General features: G+C 51.2%; 6 protein-coding genes across 6 annotated transcripts; 4 read left to right on the forward strand and 2 right to left on the reverse strand.

Annotated features, from left to right (window-relative positions):
- Window positions 1–2715: 2715 nt before the first annotated feature.
- HO133_004141 (uncharacterized protein) lies at window positions 2716–5143 on the forward strand (the record flags this gene model as incomplete). The annotated part of the gene is made up of 7 exons (XM_037295060.1): window positions 2716–2751; window positions 2836–2966; window positions 3245–3254; window positions 3364–3470; window positions 3527–4462; window positions 4653–4692; window positions 5141–5143. 7 exons carry the CDS (start codon window positions 2716–2718, stop codon window positions 5141–5143), a joined length of 1263 nt encoding a protein of 420 aa, XP_037149107.1.
- A 207-nt stretch (window positions 5144–5350) lies between these two features.
- On the forward strand, window positions 5351–6212 carry HO133_004142 (uncharacterized protein; the record flags this gene model as incomplete). The annotated part of the gene is made up of 4 exons (XM_037295061.1): window positions 5351–5627; window positions 5696–5869; window positions 5945–6148; window positions 6199–6212. The coding sequence occupies 4 exons, from the start codon at window positions 5351–5353 to the stop codon at window positions 6210–6212; spliced, it is 669 nt and encodes a 222-aa protein (XP_037149108.1).
- Window positions 6213–7857: 1645 nt separating this feature from the next.
- Window positions 7858–9525, forward strand: HO133_004143 (uncharacterized protein; the record flags this gene model as incomplete). The annotated part of the gene is made up of 1 exon (XM_037295062.1): window positions 7858–9525. One exon carries the CDS (start codon window positions 7858–7860, stop codon window positions 9523–9525), a length of 1668 nt encoding a protein of 555 aa, XP_037149109.1.
- A 1829-nt stretch (window positions 9526–11354) lies between these two features.
- HO133_004144 (uncharacterized protein) lies at window positions 11355–12208 on the reverse strand (the record flags this gene model as incomplete). The annotated part of the gene is made up of 2 exons (XM_037295063.1): window positions 11355–11976; window positions 12030–12208. 2 exons carry the CDS (start codon window positions 12206–12208, stop codon window positions 11355–11357), a joined length of 801 nt encoding a protein of 266 aa, XP_037149110.1.
- A 1168-nt stretch (window positions 12209–13376) lies between these two features.
- Window positions 13377–13892, reverse strand: HO133_004145 (uncharacterized protein; the record flags this gene model as incomplete). The annotated part of the gene is made up of 2 exons (XM_037295064.1): window positions 13377–13686; window positions 13714–13892. The coding sequence occupies 2 exons, from the start codon at window positions 13890–13892 to the stop codon at window positions 13377–13379; spliced, it is 489 nt and encodes a 162-aa protein (XP_037149111.1).
- A 1250-nt stretch (window positions 13893–15142) lies between these two features.
- HO133_004146 (uncharacterized protein) lies at window positions 15143–16279 on the forward strand (the record flags this gene model as incomplete). The annotated part of the gene is made up of 2 exons (XM_037295065.1): window positions 15143–15229; window positions 15485–16279. 2 exons carry the CDS (start codon window positions 15143–15145, stop codon window positions 16277–16279), a joined length of 882 nt encoding a protein of 293 aa, XP_037149112.1.
- Window positions 16280–16480: the final 201 nt, after the last annotated feature.

The following is a 16480-nucleotide window of genomic DNA, read 5'->3' on the forward strand; positions in this document are numbered from 1 at the left end:
ATCGACGTAATAATGCATGGGATTGAACCATCTGATCGCGATGACATTTTGAGTCAAATGTGGAATCGGGTCTTGAGGTGGTAATGTCGAGTCTCCCAGAAGATTGCGATAGAGAGAGATAGGAATTGCTGAAATGTGTTACATGGGTTACACGTCAGCCCAAAGACTATTCCCTGGCTACTTTTACGACTCGTCCATCGGGGCTATTTCCGGAAGCGCAGTAGTTTTACATATCCGAGAGAAACATACCGCACTGCGTCACACCTTTCACATTTGCCGGCCTTTTAGCAGTCTCCTAGAATCGGAGTTTCGTGCGAGAATGTACCATTATGACCTTGGAAGAAGACTGGCCTAATCCTGGCTGTCCGGATCGAAGGCAGGGATGGCACCCGCCCTACACCACGTAGACATTGAGCTCATTTTGCAGCCTCCCAAAACGGCAAAGCTAGTCTCTCTCCAGCCCTCAATGGCCAAGACACGCGTCACCTGAGATGTGAAGGCGCAAAGGCCGTGAATTTGATTGAGGGTTTCGAAGACAACCTCCCACGTCCCCTGCGACAGCATAATATCCCCCATCTGCAGATATTTGAACCCAGAGACCGCGTCGAGAAGAAGTAGTATACTGTTTCTGGCTCCAATGGAGATTTGTAACAATCTCAAAAGCTTCGTTATTGTCAACTGCATTGTCTTTGCGAAGACCTGGTCGTGGGTGTGTTCAATGGGCGAGTTGTCATACGTGGCATCTGGTAGGCGTAATTCTAAGCTCTTCAGATGATCCATCCATCCCAAGGTTGCAGGAATTGAGAGATATTCAGACAACTCGGCGGTCTTCCTCTGGCCACAGGTTGAACAGCGAAGAATCAGCTCTTCCATTCCCAAAAGGGCGATAATTTTGTCATCGTGGAAATTGATTGGCTTCGCGCTGCGGGTTTCGCTTCTTCTATCGAACACTTTAAGAGATATTGCAGACCGCAAATCTGGACTGGGCTGTAAAGCTCGAATACATCTTCGCGCCTGGACTGGAGCTGACGCGAGGATGCGATAATGTTCTGCCCTATCGGAAATTTTCTACAGGTAATCTCAATCTATGCGTAGTCCCCAATCCCAAATTTGCGGGCTGCGTTGGAAAATGCTCCATTTTCGAGATTGATGAGACCGTTATGAAGAATTCGAGTTTTTGCAGACCTTACACCAGAAGCCCGAAGAAGTTGCCGTCCTGAAGGCACTTCGAGAGATGAAGCAAGTATTTTGACCCACCATACCAGCGGTGGCCGACACGGTTGCTCAGCAGTGGGTGTTATGTTATGGTTTCGAACATTCAAAGCTTTTTTTCTTTCGGTACGTTGGCAACAATATTCCCAGCAAGTGCCAGCTTTTTGACATTAGGGAAGACGATGCTGGTAAGTCGAGATTGTCCGGCCGGGTGAATGTTTGGCCGGATCAGGTTATGACTTGACTGACGTCACGAGTCTTTGTTTTTTGAGCTTCATGCTTGAAAGAAGAGACTACCAGGCTCATCATGATCTGCCATCTACCCATCTACTCATCTACAGTAGATCAGTATTAGTATCGGAAAATCCTTCATAGATCTAGGCAGCTGTGGATGAGCTTTGAGCAGGCTGAAGGAGCGTACCCCTGTCCTCAACATGGCATTGGTCCTCACTCTGTCTCTAGCGAAGCTAGTCATCCTCCACGTCTGCAGTAATCCGTGATAGTGGCTGGTCTTGGAGTTGCTGCCCACGTCCCATGTATCTTGATGATTCCTCGCCAGTTTGTGACAACCCCGATGCTTTCAATTGCGCTCCAACAACTGCAAGACTTCATCACTCCAGACCAATTCAAATTTCATCAGAAGCATTGTATAGACAGAATCAATAGCAGCATTTCGTGTACGGAATCGATGAAGAGAATGGGTTGGAAGAATCAAAGTAGGTCTCTACCAGAAAAGAAGAGATTCGACGATTAGGTCTCTCAGTATCAAGACCGCCCAAAAAGACTGTGCTTGTGCTATTGCCGACATGGTATTATTCGACGGTTTGTCGATAAAGTTCCTTCCGACAGCTTCTGTTGAGCAAAATCTATTCCAAGCGGCCACCCTATCAATATTGAAAACGTCGGCAGAGTATTCCTTTCCGATCCGCGCTTTGCTGAAGGTGTCTGTATGGTATTGTGGAGATGGGCGTTTCGAGTGCCATGGTATTGTTGGAACATTGGAAGCCTGGGAGTCCTGCGCTACAGATTTGATGACAGCCCCTGGCCTACTCTTTTGTTCTTCCTATGGTGGCAATCGGAGCCAAGCTGGGTAACGTGCGCTGAATGTAAAGCTTTATTCCATGCCTCTGCATAAATTCGACTGGGCACAGACACGCAGCAGTTGGCTTGGCCATAGTTCTTAAGAGCTCCTTGCATGCTGTACGTTCCTAGGCTCAAGTCCAACTAGTGCCAGCATATTGACTTGTGGTCTAAGCTCTTTCAGCTCTGCACCATGAGACAGATCGAACTCGCCACCCTCGCCGAGTCTAATAACAAGGCTATCCTCCTTTCCTTTATTAGGACTACAATTTCTCCTCTCTCTTTTCCACTTCTTCCTTCTGCGTGAACATCAAAGGTATCAATATGTCGCAAAGACGCAAGGGTATTTCTGGGTCGTCTGTGGGAGTACCACTCTTTCCGTTGTCTTTTTCACTCTCGTCTACGGCTCCAAGGATTGGCTGCATGATTGGGTCGGGGCCAACAGGAGGCACTTGCAGGGTGAGTGTAATCGATTTTACTCGCTTTGAGGGGAAATACCTGCATTGTGACACGGGTAAGCGGCGTACTAATGAATGGTGGCAGGAACTGTCATCGGAAACTGATATTGCCACGATCTCATTGGTCTTGTACTCTTTGAGCCGTCGGGCTAGGGCTTACTCTACGGACGTTGCTCGAGTGAACCGAGGTCTTTGCGAACACGTGAAATCGGCGTGGTACGCCGAAAATGCCAATCTTGCTGCTCTCCGCAATCAATGAAGTCGCCTATGACGAAATGCGAAGAGTGGAGTCAGGAGGTGGCAATGTGTTCCGCGCATGTATCGTTTCACGCGCTTCAACTAATGCCACTGTGACGTGTAGCAAATCCCTATCTTGATACGCGCGGTCTGCGGATGCAACTACCCGGTTTCGGATATTCATGAAGAAGTTTATTCGATGATGGGTTTTTCAACAATGATCTTCTGCGTCTTCTGCCACCACTGGTTGATATCAGGTACATCTCTGTGAGTGTCCTTTCGTCTATATCCCTCTCAAATCGACATGACTATTGGGGAACATTTGGCGCCATTGCGTCCTCTTGCTCTAATCATCTTGCTTGCATTACATACAAAGGCTCTCGTGCTACATGGTCCGTCTCCATCCTCGCTCAATACTCCTCGAGTCATATCGCGTGCTGAGCAGGCTGCTACCCTGGAATCGTACACAGGAATTGGAACCCCGTGAGCACTGATAAACTCTATCATCTCTCGCACGGCCATACTTACTCTTTGCATAGTCCTGTTGTCCAAATTTGGCAATTGTTAACGACCAATTTACCACTCCAGTACACGCCAACAGGATCCCACACTACCCTCCAGCTTACCCTGAAAGACAACAAGGCTCAGAATATTGATCCATCCATGATCTACAACTTGGCTGTACTGGGTCTGGCAGATATTGCAAGTTCGACTGTTACGAATAATGGAAACAAGGACCTTCCGCGTTCAGGCCAAAAAAGCTCGACCTTTGCGACCTCATATCCACCTTCGAATCTCCAGTTCATGATGACTGCATCGGATGATCTGCCTGTTTATTCAGTGGCAGACGTTCTGAGGGGTATGCAGGAGTTGACTCATCACCTTTACTTCCTGGAGTTGACCTTCGAGGTCTTCAGTGACATAAGTCAGACAAGTTCTCCAATCGCGAGTGGATGTCTGGCGTTCCACTGTGGCTCTCAAGACGAAAGCATGAAGACTAGAGGTTTAGAGTATGCTAACTCCTCCGCCGCCAATTCATCAACTGCACCGTCGAGAGAACTCCAACAGCTAACGACCTTTGACGAACTCGACGCCGTAGCCGTGACCTACTATGACCTCAAGGGTCCCTTTCCCGTACATGATCAGAGCTTTGCAGACATCGCCACTCGCATGCTCGCCGATATTACAAACCTCATCATTGCCTACCACGGTGATGGCCTGCTCCCTGTCTATGGCTCCGGCAATAAACACCTTCTTCGCTACGTGGATACGTGGGGATCAGATCTGACGATTTCTCTTCTTCCAACGAACCTCATGAGAGTCAACTTCACTCTCGGTCAAGCCGCCATGGCTCTGAAAACTACACAAAAAAGATTGCAGAACGGACTCATGATGGAATCAAAATTGGAGATTATGGCGGATGACTCGATGGTCGGTTGGGGCTGTTTGAGCTACGCAAACGCGAGTGCTTGGCGGTGCGTGATGTTGACATGATATGCTAAACGATCTGTCCACTTGGCCCACCATTGTGGAACTATTCCTCAACCAGGTCCCGCACATTCAGGACGAACCGTTGCAAGGTCCGCTATCTCACGCTCTGATTGGAAGAACATAGGAGGCACGGCTTATAGGAGGTTTTCTCGAGCAAGCTACATGTGTAAATAGTGGTAAGCTGGAATCAAGGCTGGACTTTGTGACCGCACGAGTAAGTAGTGGGACACAGAATTGGGGGTGCGACGGGATTTTTACAGTTGCATGAAATTTGCAGGCTTATCGCAAATTCGAATGGACATCCTTGCGGATCTACGCGAGAGACAAAAGTTCGCCATTGCAGCGCCAAAAAACAATTGTCGGGAATATATTTGAGTCCGACCGAGCGAAGCAACGTGTCTCCAACCGAATTGGAGCGCCATGTCCAAGATAACAGGTGGTTGTTATTGTTGATAACAGGAACGTGCCCCCTTACCGCATCACGATCTTGGAGACGGGTTTGAGAACCACGGAAGCATTTCAGGGTCCGGACCGTTGATTGGCAGTCCCTTTTCGCATGTCGCCACCGGAGCATTGACAAGGTCCCTGCGTTATGTTCCAATGCTACCAACAGTCGCACTGCAGTGCGATCGGATCTGAAATGTATACCTACTCTTCATAAGTAGATCTTCATATTTTCTTCCTTTTCGCATGTCGCCACCGGAGCATTGACAAGGTCCCTGCGTTATGTTCCAATGCTACAAACAGTCGCACTGCAGTGCGATCGGATCTGAACCCTCACGGAATGTATACCTACTCTTCATAAGTAGCTCTTCATCTTTTCTTCCTTTCCTCCGAAAGCAGTCTCCGCAATCCCATCCCCAGCCCCCAAAATGCCGCCCTCCACAGTCCAACCCCTTGCCCTCATCTTAACCTTGTTCTTCCTCTCCCTCCTCTCCTCCCTTCCACCCTCCGCCGCCTCCGCCATGTGCAGCGAGCTCTACGGGCAGCCCCAACAACAAGCCTGCTGGCAAATGTTTCACGGCCCCGATGGCATCCCCTCCGACGCAAACAGTCATCTCTTCTCTCTTCCTCTACGCCGAAGGCCGCCGAGCGTACTTACGACCCAATGGCGAAGGAAGCAGCGGTTGCCGTTTTTGAGGTCGAATGGTGAGTGATGATTTGGTTCAAGCTTGGAGGAAATGGAGTACACGCTAATGACTCTGGAACTCCGTCAGGGGGTTGCAAACTGGCGCTATTGGCTATCGAGCTCGTCGACCACACTATCACATACGACACCACCACCTGGGCCGACATCGTCGAAAGCGGCTCCCTGATCTACAACCAATGCGTCTCCCCCACAGAAACCGAAGGCGGATTCCACATCCCTTCGGGTGGATACGTCCTCACCGGTAGGTGAATCTCGCGACCCTTGACTCTCCAGCTGGCTCTTACACTGCTGACGTGCATGCATTGCGGGCGCATAGGCGACCACGGCCGCCTCGCCCTCCTCCTCTACGCCTCCGGCTCCACCTACGACCGACAAGTTCAAGCGGACCTCGCGAGCGGGAGGACCGTTGTTGCGGAGCAGGATCCTGGGGATGGAAGTATCGATATTTCGGCCAACACTACGACCGCAAATACCTTGAACAATCTCCTCGGTCCAATTCTCCCAAGAGCTCGGATCAAGGGTACGTAGAGCCGAACCTTCAAAATGCGTGCGATCCTGACCAGGCGCTAGGTTTGTCAGACTGAGGTTGTCGATCTTCGTTGAGAGAATGTGTCGCACGATGTTGGTTCCGTGGATGGGTAATCCCGTCCATGGATGAGGTATAGTACCAAAATCCGTCAGACCTTATCATACCTCTCGTGGGCCAACCAGGCTCCAGATTACGTACCTTGTTCACGGATGAGATGGTCTTACTCCGTGGACGAAAGACAGCCCCCACTTCCACTTCCTCGTCTTCCAAACGATCCTGAGTGTCTACAGCAGTGTGCCGTGCCCCCGACTCCTTCGTCTTCATTCTCGTCATCTTCTCACACCTCGACGGCGTCATCGGCTGCGCACATAGTTACGTACATACTTATATTATTTGCGTTTCTTCGGATGATAAGTGTCCCTGGAGCCGGCCTTGGTCACTTGCAAGTCTGGTGCGACTGGAGCTCGGCGTGAGGGGGGTTCTCTATGTTTGTGGATAGCCCGCCGACGGTCGGGAATATGACGGACCAAATAAAAGGCGCAGCTCCTAATGGCTGGACACCAGAAGTTTTCCGTCAGTACTACAATCATGCCAGCGTTCCTCCTTAGGCCAGTAGAGTCCCGGTCTCCTGGCGCTTTTGTCGGGTATGAGTTACTCACTACGTCCACGGATGGTGACCTCATTCATCTACTCCATACTCCCTAAGTCTCATCGATAAACGGGATACCTATCGATGGACGTGGTGACTGGATCCATGGACGGGAGCGATGCATAAGTGGTGTGCAGCAAAAATAAGGTGTTTTAATATATTGAAGGGACTATTGATTTTTCCGAACGTTCTGGGACGTTGTTATTTGACCCACAGTGGTCGACGAGGTGAATGGGTGTATGAGGTGGCTGGGGGTCCAACCTTCTACACCGGCAGTCTCTCAGACAAAGAGTAGCAGCTTCAGAAATTAAAAGACATTTGACTTTCATGGTGAATTTGAATGTTGAGGAGAAATATAATGTTGCTCCGCTTGATACTCGATGATGGTCATGATTTCTATTATTGTCAATATGATGCTATGCTGACTCTGTGTACGGATCAAATGCCGTGGCCTAGCTTGAAGTGGTCCTTATAGGCGGAGCCGGACGGTCAGCAAAAGTCCGGACCCTCCCGTGGACCGCTGCAGGTTTTAGCGAAAGGCTTTTCGGCTGTCCAGACTCGGAAAACGTCATGCAACATGCTTTCCAATCCGACCAAAAATAAGTAGCTTTGCAGTAGTCCATTCATTTAATTAATTAATGTATTAATTAATTACTTACAGTAACAGTGTACATATTCCTTCACTATCTCCTTATTCATCAGCCTTCAGCCTTCAGCCTTGTCTGCCTTTCTAGCAGATATCGAATATCTTTGTCTGTCTGTTAATGGACCCTTACTGCTCTCTTAAGCATGGGGGGCCCCCCCCACACCACCTGCCCCATATAGCCTGGATGCGCTTACACCCGTCTGACCTCGACCATCTATAATACCCGAAGCTGACTGCATGAGCTGATTAAATCTAGTCTTGCTGCTCTCTATTTTTACATATGACAGTCTGATCACTGACGCATTTGTTCTCTATATATTGAGCCTTTTTTCTACCTTCATCAAATCTCCTGTCCGCAATCCATCTGAGTACCAAACCAAGTCTCATACATAAAGAACTAATTCAATGGCTGCCGTGTTGTGCTCTCTCCTTCTCCTTCAAGCTGTTGGCTTGGTCTGTGCCTCTCCTGTTCAGCCTCAATCATGGACGACGACTCTATGGGATGTCATCGTAGTCGGTGCCGGTCCCGCGGGGATCATCGTCGCGAGCCGGCTGAGTGAGAGCGGAACGAAGAAAGTCCTCCTCCTCGAGGGAGGCGGGCCATCCTACGGCATCACCGGAGGAACCGAGAGACCGCAGTGGTTGGTCGGCACAAACTTGAGCCGTGTCGACGTACCCGGGCTCTATGATACCATTTTTTCCGGTCCAACCAATTTGACCTGTGGCCCCAACGAGGTGAACGCTTTCGTGGGTTGCTCCATCGGCGGTTCCAGCGCCATCAATGCTGGATTGTTTTTTCAGCCACCGGAATCGGATTTTGACACCTATTTCCCTGCGGGCTGGAAGTATGCTGATGTCCTGCCTTCCATCAACCGGCTCTATCAGACGCAGCCCTCCAGCGACATCACTTCCGAGAATGACATCCTGTATGAGCAATCCGGGTATACGGCGGCCAAGAAATGGCTTGTGACCGGTGCCGGCTATTCTGAAGTCGCCATCAATACAGACTCTGCAAACAAGACCAAAGTCTTTGGCCATCCCATATACGATTACAAGAACGGTCAGCGCGGCGGGCCCGCCATCAGCTACCTGCAAACGGCCTTGACCCGCTCAAACTTCCACCTGCAAAGCGGCGTCTGGGTCAACCGCGTCCTTCGCACAGGCAGTGTAGCCACAGGCGTCGTCGCCAACGCGAGCGGTGTCATCTCCACCATTTCTCTATCTCCCAACGGAAGAGTCATCATCAGCAACGGCGCCTTGAAGTCCCCAGAGCTCTTAATGAAATCCGGCATCGGCGACCCGGCCGTCTTGGTCCGCCTCCAACAAGCCAACAAGCTCGGCGGCCTCCCCGCTTCCGCCTGGATCAACAACACCGCCGTCGGCGCCGGCCTCTTCGACAACCCAAACACCTTCATCGAACTCTCCAGCCCCTCCGTCCAATCCTACACCTACAGCTACAACGACCCCATCCCCGCCGACGCCTCCCTGTACCTGAAAAGCCGCTCCGGCCCATACTCCTTCGCCTCCGAAATCAGCGTCTTCTGGGACTACGTCCCGCACGCCGACGGCACCCGAGCCGGCATGCAGGGCACCATCGGCACCGCCGGCTACGACGGCTACACCACCGACCAAACCGTCACCCTCAACATCTACGGCACCTCGGGCCTGAAATCCTCCGGCACCGTCGTCCTCGACGCCGACTTCGTCCCCGGGCCCCAGGGCGTCTACTTCAGCGACCCGCAGGACGCCCAGGACATCGCGACCTTCATCCACGCCATCTTCGCCGCCCTGCCCGCGTCGAACCTCACCCCGCTCAACATCCCGGCCGCGGCGTCCACGGCCCAGATCCTGACGTACATCACGACGCCGTCGGCGTACACGGAGGGCGAGGTCAACCACTGGTCCAGCTCGTGCCGGTTGGGGCGCTGCGTGGATGCGAACACGACGGTCATCGGGATGCGGAATCTCAACGTCGTGGATGCCTCCATCGTGGAGCCGTTCACGGTCAATCCGCAGTTCGGCGTCATGGTGGCGGCGGAGAGGGCGGCGGAGCTGATTGCCTTGTTGATGTGAGTGAGGTTGGAAGCGGCTGAGAAGTAGTTAGATCGGATGTTTCATGAATTGTAATCATTATCGCCGCTCCAACTTGACCACTTCATTCGCTGCCATTGTCTCCCGTTGCGAGGCAGATGTTCCTCTCCTTGATCTCGATATCCATCTTCGTCTAGTAACACTTTCGCACCATACGACCCTCGAGTAACCATCTCCCCTGTATTCCCTTCCACCCGTTTAGCCAACCTCACATCGATCCTGTGTATCAGTACACACCTCCCCTTACCGCTCCTGTCATATCCACCCCCCAACAATCCCCCCCTCTCTTCCCTCTTACCACCCATCCAACTCCACCGCCTACCTGCCCCTGCTCCTGCTCCTGCTGTTGAAAGATACGAAAACGATACCTACCTGCTTTAATTTCATTTGCTCTTGGCCTCATGACGACGTTCGGAGGGAGGCTGTCGAGTCAGTTTGCGGCAGAGAGAGCCGGAGAGAGGGGATGGGGGTAAGGGGTTTGTTGCGTTTGATATGGGTGGGAGGGAGGGAGGGAGGGGATGGGATGGGAGAGGATGGGAGGGGATGGGAAGATAGTGCGGTGATTCGGACTGGCCTAGAGTGTAGCTAGGTAGCTCGATTGATACTACAGGTCAGAATAGATTAGAAGAGAGTATACCCACGAACGAAAAGCCTTAGCGAAGTCTTCGAATGCCCTCGCCGCTTTCCTAGACAGGAGGGAACGCTTGCTCCGGTCTGCCGAGTTCTCAGCGGCCGGCTGGTGGCTTCCCTCCCCGCACCAGCGGTGATGTTGACCTCGTCTAGCATGGAGATCGCTGGCATCGCGATAGTAACGTCTTGTATGGTGGACGGAGGGCAGAGGTGGTCGTACGATTGACATGCCGTCCATGAGACTGACCAATGCTGCGCTTGGGTTTTTTCTGCGGCAGCAAGCTCGTTGTTGCACTCGCCGAAGCTTCTGATGTTCAAGAACCTGAACAAGACCCGCCTTTGCCGTTCAACTGACTATCCTCAGATATGTTACAATCCGTTGATGTACTTGGTTGATCCGTTGTTTGCAGGGAATCCTAGGTCACTAACACTGGAAGCCAAGAAGTGTCATTGCTGCAGTCTCGGTGGTGGGAGGACATTGAAAGGTTTTGTGTGAAGTCAGGGTTCTGCCTCTGAGATGCGCTGATCGGTCCTTATAAACAGAGATACAGTCTACGTCCAAGGACGGACTCTGATTGTTGCCAAAGCGGTATGACTATGATGTCATCCAATGGCCATCGCCGTGACCATGTCCTCCTGTAGTTCCCCACTGCTTCCTTCGGAAACGTCCCTCCTGGAGTCTATGGGGTATCAAAGGCGGTTCAATATCTCGTTTGTTGTTAATACTGACCCCGCTGCAGGATCTAATGTCCTCGAAGATGGTGATCTTGGGAAAGGACTGTAGGCGTGCTGTGCCTCTGAGCCCCGAGTCGGAAAACCCGTGATCGTGGCGTATTCTCCGTAGCCCGAATTGTGAAAAAGGATACACACCGTAACGATAGGAAACAGTAGCACCGCTATTTGACACTCCGAGGGTGTAGCTGACGCCTGAAAAGACAACGAAGTACAGACGTACTCGACGAGCTGGGCGTCAACGAGACTTTTCGCCGATTGGTCTACCAGCCAGGAACAAGTGCAAGGTCTTGGGACGCCTTCGCTTAAGATTACGGGGAGAACACATGGGCTCCACTTGTATTTTCAAGTAATAGGTTTCCTACCACGGCTGTGCCTCATCTTACAGAGTCTTCCCGACGCCTTCTCCAACCTTCACCCCAGCTCATCAACATCCATCCATACTATGCCTAGATCTCCTCAACCTTAACCCCACCCACCTCGCTCCCCCAAAAGATCCTACCCGTCATCGCCTCCCCCACCGCCAACCGGAACGGCTCAATCCGCTCAAAACACTCATCATACACCGCAAACACCGCCATCGGCTTCCGCGTAAACGCAACACACATCTCCTCCAACACCACCTTCCACAACCCGCACCCTTCCCCACCGTCTCTCCACACTTCCAGCACCGTGCCGGGCGCCACAGGCGTGCTCTTCCCCGCATCGCGAGTGATCGCGAACGCGGCTCGGAGTTCCTGAAAGACGAGGCCGTGAATGGGGGTGATGTCGAGGTAGCGGGCCGCGGCGAAGATGCGGCAGAGAAGGGTGCAGGCGTCTTGGATGGCGGTGGGAGAGGTGCCCGTGCGGGTGCAGTAGGGGAGGATGTCGAGTTTGTCTTGGTGCATCCAGCGGTAGATGTGCGTGAATGCGAAAGGGTCATGGCCTGGTAGTGCGAGCGTATCGGGAGTGGTCTGCTTGGCGAGCAGGCGGGCAGCGACGGGGGAGTGGTACATAAGTAGACGTTTGGATATCGTGATGGGTTTCGTTGCTTTGCCGACGTGGACGGAGACTGAAGGTCCCTGCATGAGTCTGGAGGAGGTGTTAATTAGGGTTTAAGTGGGGAGAGACCGCAGGTGGCTTACTCTATAAGGACTTCAGTGTGGTCGGTGATGCCTTCTTCCGCGAAATTGGGGATGGGGTCCGTTTCTTCGAGCTCTGGCTCCTGCACGTCGAACATGGTGTCCTCGTCCTCGAGAGTTGATGTGGATGTTGCTCTGCTGGGACTTCCGAAAGACAAGACTCTTCTTAAGATGTTGGACATTGCTGTGGTTGTAGGCGTTGGGGTGGGGTCAGTGTTTCAGCGGCGAGTGGAGTTCGAGAGTCTCAGAGCTTGAGGATGAGGATTTAAAGGAAGAGATAAGTGTCATGCGAATGTGTCGAAACAGTGGGAACGCTGAGTGTTGCTGTCGCATGAAGTAGTCTTCTTTGTTGGGTACTGGCTTATTGTAAGACTTCCAGACAGTCCTCCTGCGGTCCCACGTGTTATACCACCATGAAAACATCATAAGATACCTTGAGTTGATGGATCATTCAGGCAACAAATTTCAAGCTTACAGCAGTGTTGCTTGTTTACCACACTGTAAAATGTGTCAACGAGCGCAAGAGACTCATCGCTGTGATCTCAGAAAGACACAATCTGCTTCTTTGTTCGAGCCAAATAGTGAAGCGGTAGCGAATTGATGTAGCCATCACTAACAAACGTTTAGCTATCTTCATCTAGAATCGAAGAGAAGCGAAACCTTCGGCTCTAAGCTGGTCTCTGTAAGCGAGCCATGCTCGTTAGAGTCAGCGACAAGACCAAGAGCGTACTGAGTCCGATTTGGCGGAGTTCTTATATTTCCCAGATCACGAAGAGCAACAAGTGTTCACGCATTCTCAAGGATTCTTAGTTGGACAAAAAGCTGGTTTGAGAGACTGTATCCGTCGTAATTTCAATAGGTCTGCAAGCAGTAGATTTCTTCACGTCTAAGTGGTAGAGAGTCGTATCTTCCTCAAGGTGGTTATCCCAAGAACTCTCAAATTAAGTACTCCGTTAAGTAGTTAATGGATGTTGTGGTGAAATATTTGACACTAGAAAGTCAAGGAGCCCTGATTCTGATCAAAGAGAGTACAAACGATCAACAGCAAACTTCATCGCTCGAGCTCCACCTCCTGGTGCCGTCCGTTCTTCCAATTGTAATGCGTCTGTCGCGGAAAAAGACAGCGAATCGATCAGTGCTCTAGTATCTTATCATTCGATTGAGGCCGGTCAGCGCCGCAAACATTGATCTCCTCTTGGAGTGCGCCGGGTCCAATCGCATGCTTTACCTTTCCACAGTGCTCGAGAGTTGCTTCGTCCAAGACTGCATAAGCATCATAACAGAACAGCTCACCCAAAATCCTCTTCCGTGATACGATATTGATATGTCTCTCTTAGATACCTGGATGCGTCAGTAGATGCTACTCATGTGCTTCTTGCTCTGGACCATGTTCCATCTGTGTGAGATGTCGCGAGTTGGTTGATGCACGGTGATCTTGGAGGTTCGCTTGTTTCGCAGCTTCTCATACATTTGTAGGGTCTCATGCAACGTCATCTTCTTGGGAGAATACTCTAGCAGTCCACGGAGGACTGAGACACCCTCGATCCATATTGCAGTTCCTGGAACGAGATAGGGCGTCATCGCATGTGCAACGTCCCCGATCAGACACACCTTGCTGGATTGGTAAATCCGACCTGGCAATGTTTTTTGGACGAGCAATCTACATAATAAAAGCGAGTCAACATACTCTAGTATTGTGGATACTCGGGAGTCCCCATTGTAAGCGATGGTTTTCTGGCGCAAGCGGCTGGGTGGCAACGGTACTTCTGGGTCCCAGCTCTCGGCGACGGGAGTTTGCTTATGGTAGCGATCTTCTTCTTCCCCTAGACATTGTTCTCGTACGACCCCGACTTCCTCGCAAATCATATACAAGAAAGAAGCTACTTCCACATTGTGTTCAACTTCAGTGAAAAGCTTGTCCCCGGTCGGACACTCTAGCCTTCAATTTTGATACACACTTACTTCATGGCGCGTTGGCTCTCAGTCAGCATCTCAGCTGTGTATTACAAAATAAGCTATACCTCCGTCAACACATTCCAGGCTATCACGATTGCCGACAATTACAACAGAGTGTGCATGTTTGACGCCGGCAGGACAGGACTCTGTCTTGGTACTTCGCTGATCGTTGGATCCAACCTGGCAGAACTCGTTATGGCGCGTACTTTGGATCTCATTTTATACATGGACGTTAAACGGCACAGCGGTATGCGGAGAGTGGAGGTCAGACTCTATCTGACGTTGACTGCGCTTGCGATGCTGGCGGGACTGATTGTATACAGATCCTGCATCCAGCGTAAGACACACGGAGTACACCACTTGAGGGAGTAGCGACTGGTGGCTTGGGATGCAGATGTCTGCAACACGTTGCTATTCATATGTCTCCAACTGCTATAAGTCGCAGATCATGGAGTGCGGCGTTCTGTTCAACCTGGGCCGACTTTTGTGGTCGATTGTTTTGCTATTCCACATGCCAAGGCGGATGGAAATGGCTGGGCGTGGTTCATTTTTTGCGATACTAACACCGTTGAGTTTCGTTCCCGTGGGATTGTTGATGAAGTATGGCCAAACGTGAAGGAAGAGGCTTGGTGGGCCGACCTTCGATCAGCATATCCGAGTAGAACAAAAGACAGGCTCAGGAACGGCATCATGATCAGTTGCAATAGTTCCAGCAAATATGTTTTCGATTACCTCTCATGACCTTGCACGGATGTTTGTTTTCTATGGTTGTAAATGTTGTAGTGTGGGGCATTTTGAAACATCCGATGCACCCAAGGCTGAGCAATGTTAAAACCAAATACATAAGGTACGTATTACTTTACAGCATCGTTGCCGAGTTAGCCGTAATATATTACGATGGCTTTCTCCAATACAGAACTATCACACATACCTTGTCTTTGAGATGAGTGAGTGAAACATGTAGAACAATCACCATACCGGAAATAGAACTCGGAAAAGGTATATGCAATGACCCTGCCGAGAATATTTTACCTCGTTTCGTATCCACGTGACCTCTTCCGCTTGCCTGCATACTTCTCATCAATAGCCCCTCGAAGTTTCTTTCTCAAAATATCAAGTCCAGCCAGATCACAGATCTTCAGGCTACCGCGCCAACAACTATGAGCGACAACGAGAGCGTGGATTCAAGCTCCAGCGAGGAAATATCACCTCCTTGGGGCACAATTCCAGCTGAGATCTACTTACTGGTACCACTCCCTCTCAGCATCGCCTGCTACGCACTTGGTTGTATTTTCATTGGACATCAGTTAATTCATCATCTCCTAGAACAACTACAACCCTCAATCCCCACTCCCACCATCTGAGCAAGCCAAAATTCTCATCAGTTCATACATTCAGTCCGGTCAGAGACAAGCCGTATGTACCTTGCTTCGTGTTCCCATAATTCGTCACCTCCTGTTTCTCCCGCGTCCAGCTTTCAGCAACCTTCTGATCCGTCTCAGCGATATCCACCGCCTCCTCCTCCGGCTCTAGGCCCCCAGGAACTGATCTTCCTGAAAGCTTGGCGTCCCCTCTCCATCCGCCACCTAGCCACCGATCCCGGTCAAATTGGCAACGTCTGGCTTCGCACGTTCTATGGTCCTGGCAGCGATGCCAAACACGCGGCCTTGATCTCACACATTGACCTTGACAATGCTGTCGATAAGGAGGAGAGGCTACTTGACGATAGACTACTCTATGGCCGCTTGGAGGGAAAGTGGAACGGTCTGTTGGAGCTACTGCCCGAGCTACTTGTGGCTGATTGGGAAGGGGATGAAAGGTGGCTGGGGTATAGGAGACGCATTGCGAAGGATGTGGAGGCGTTCAGGAATGCAAAGAAGAGATTTGAGCATGGGGCCGTTGCTGTGGGTGACGTGGCAGAGGGGACGGATGAGCTTGCAGAGGCGATGGAGAGACTGAGAGCTTTTCTACCCGAGGAGGAGGTGCAGCCACGGATTCTAGAGGTGCTACGGTCACATGTGCAGGCGGAGTGCGTGGTTGCTTATCTCATCGTTGAGGATGAAGAGGCTCTGGAGGAGGAGGAGGAGGAGGGACTATTGTTGTTGGTTTTCGTGGATGCGTTCGGGAGGGTGGTGAGGAGCAACAGGGTTTGTGCTAGTGAGGCGGAGCAGATGGGTGGGTTTTGGCTAGAGGAGGCTTGGGGTGACATTGCGGAGTGGCAGAACGGGAAGACTGGAAGCGATTATGAAGACGATGAGGCATGGGAAGCGCTCTTGAAGCATGAAGAGCTGAGTTGAGAGGAGTCACAAAGAGCTCGGGAGATGAGACGAGCTAGGCATTGTTGGAAGAGGCCTTTCTACAAGCAAAGCATACATACCACTAGTTCCACGTGTATGATGGCTCAAGAAACCCCCTCTTAGATGAGCCGCCAGCATCTCGAAAGTTTTCATTCCACCTCGGTGACTACTCCCACAAACCATGGAGACAGGCAGCCCTAC

The sequence above is a fragment of the Letharia lupina genome, assembly GCF_014066315.1.
Source record: "Letharia lupina isolate WasteWater1 chromosome Unknown contig_19, whole genome shotgun sequence".
Lineage (NCBI taxonomy): Eukaryota > Fungi > Ascomycota > Lecanoromycetes > Lecanorales > Parmeliaceae > Letharia > Letharia lupina.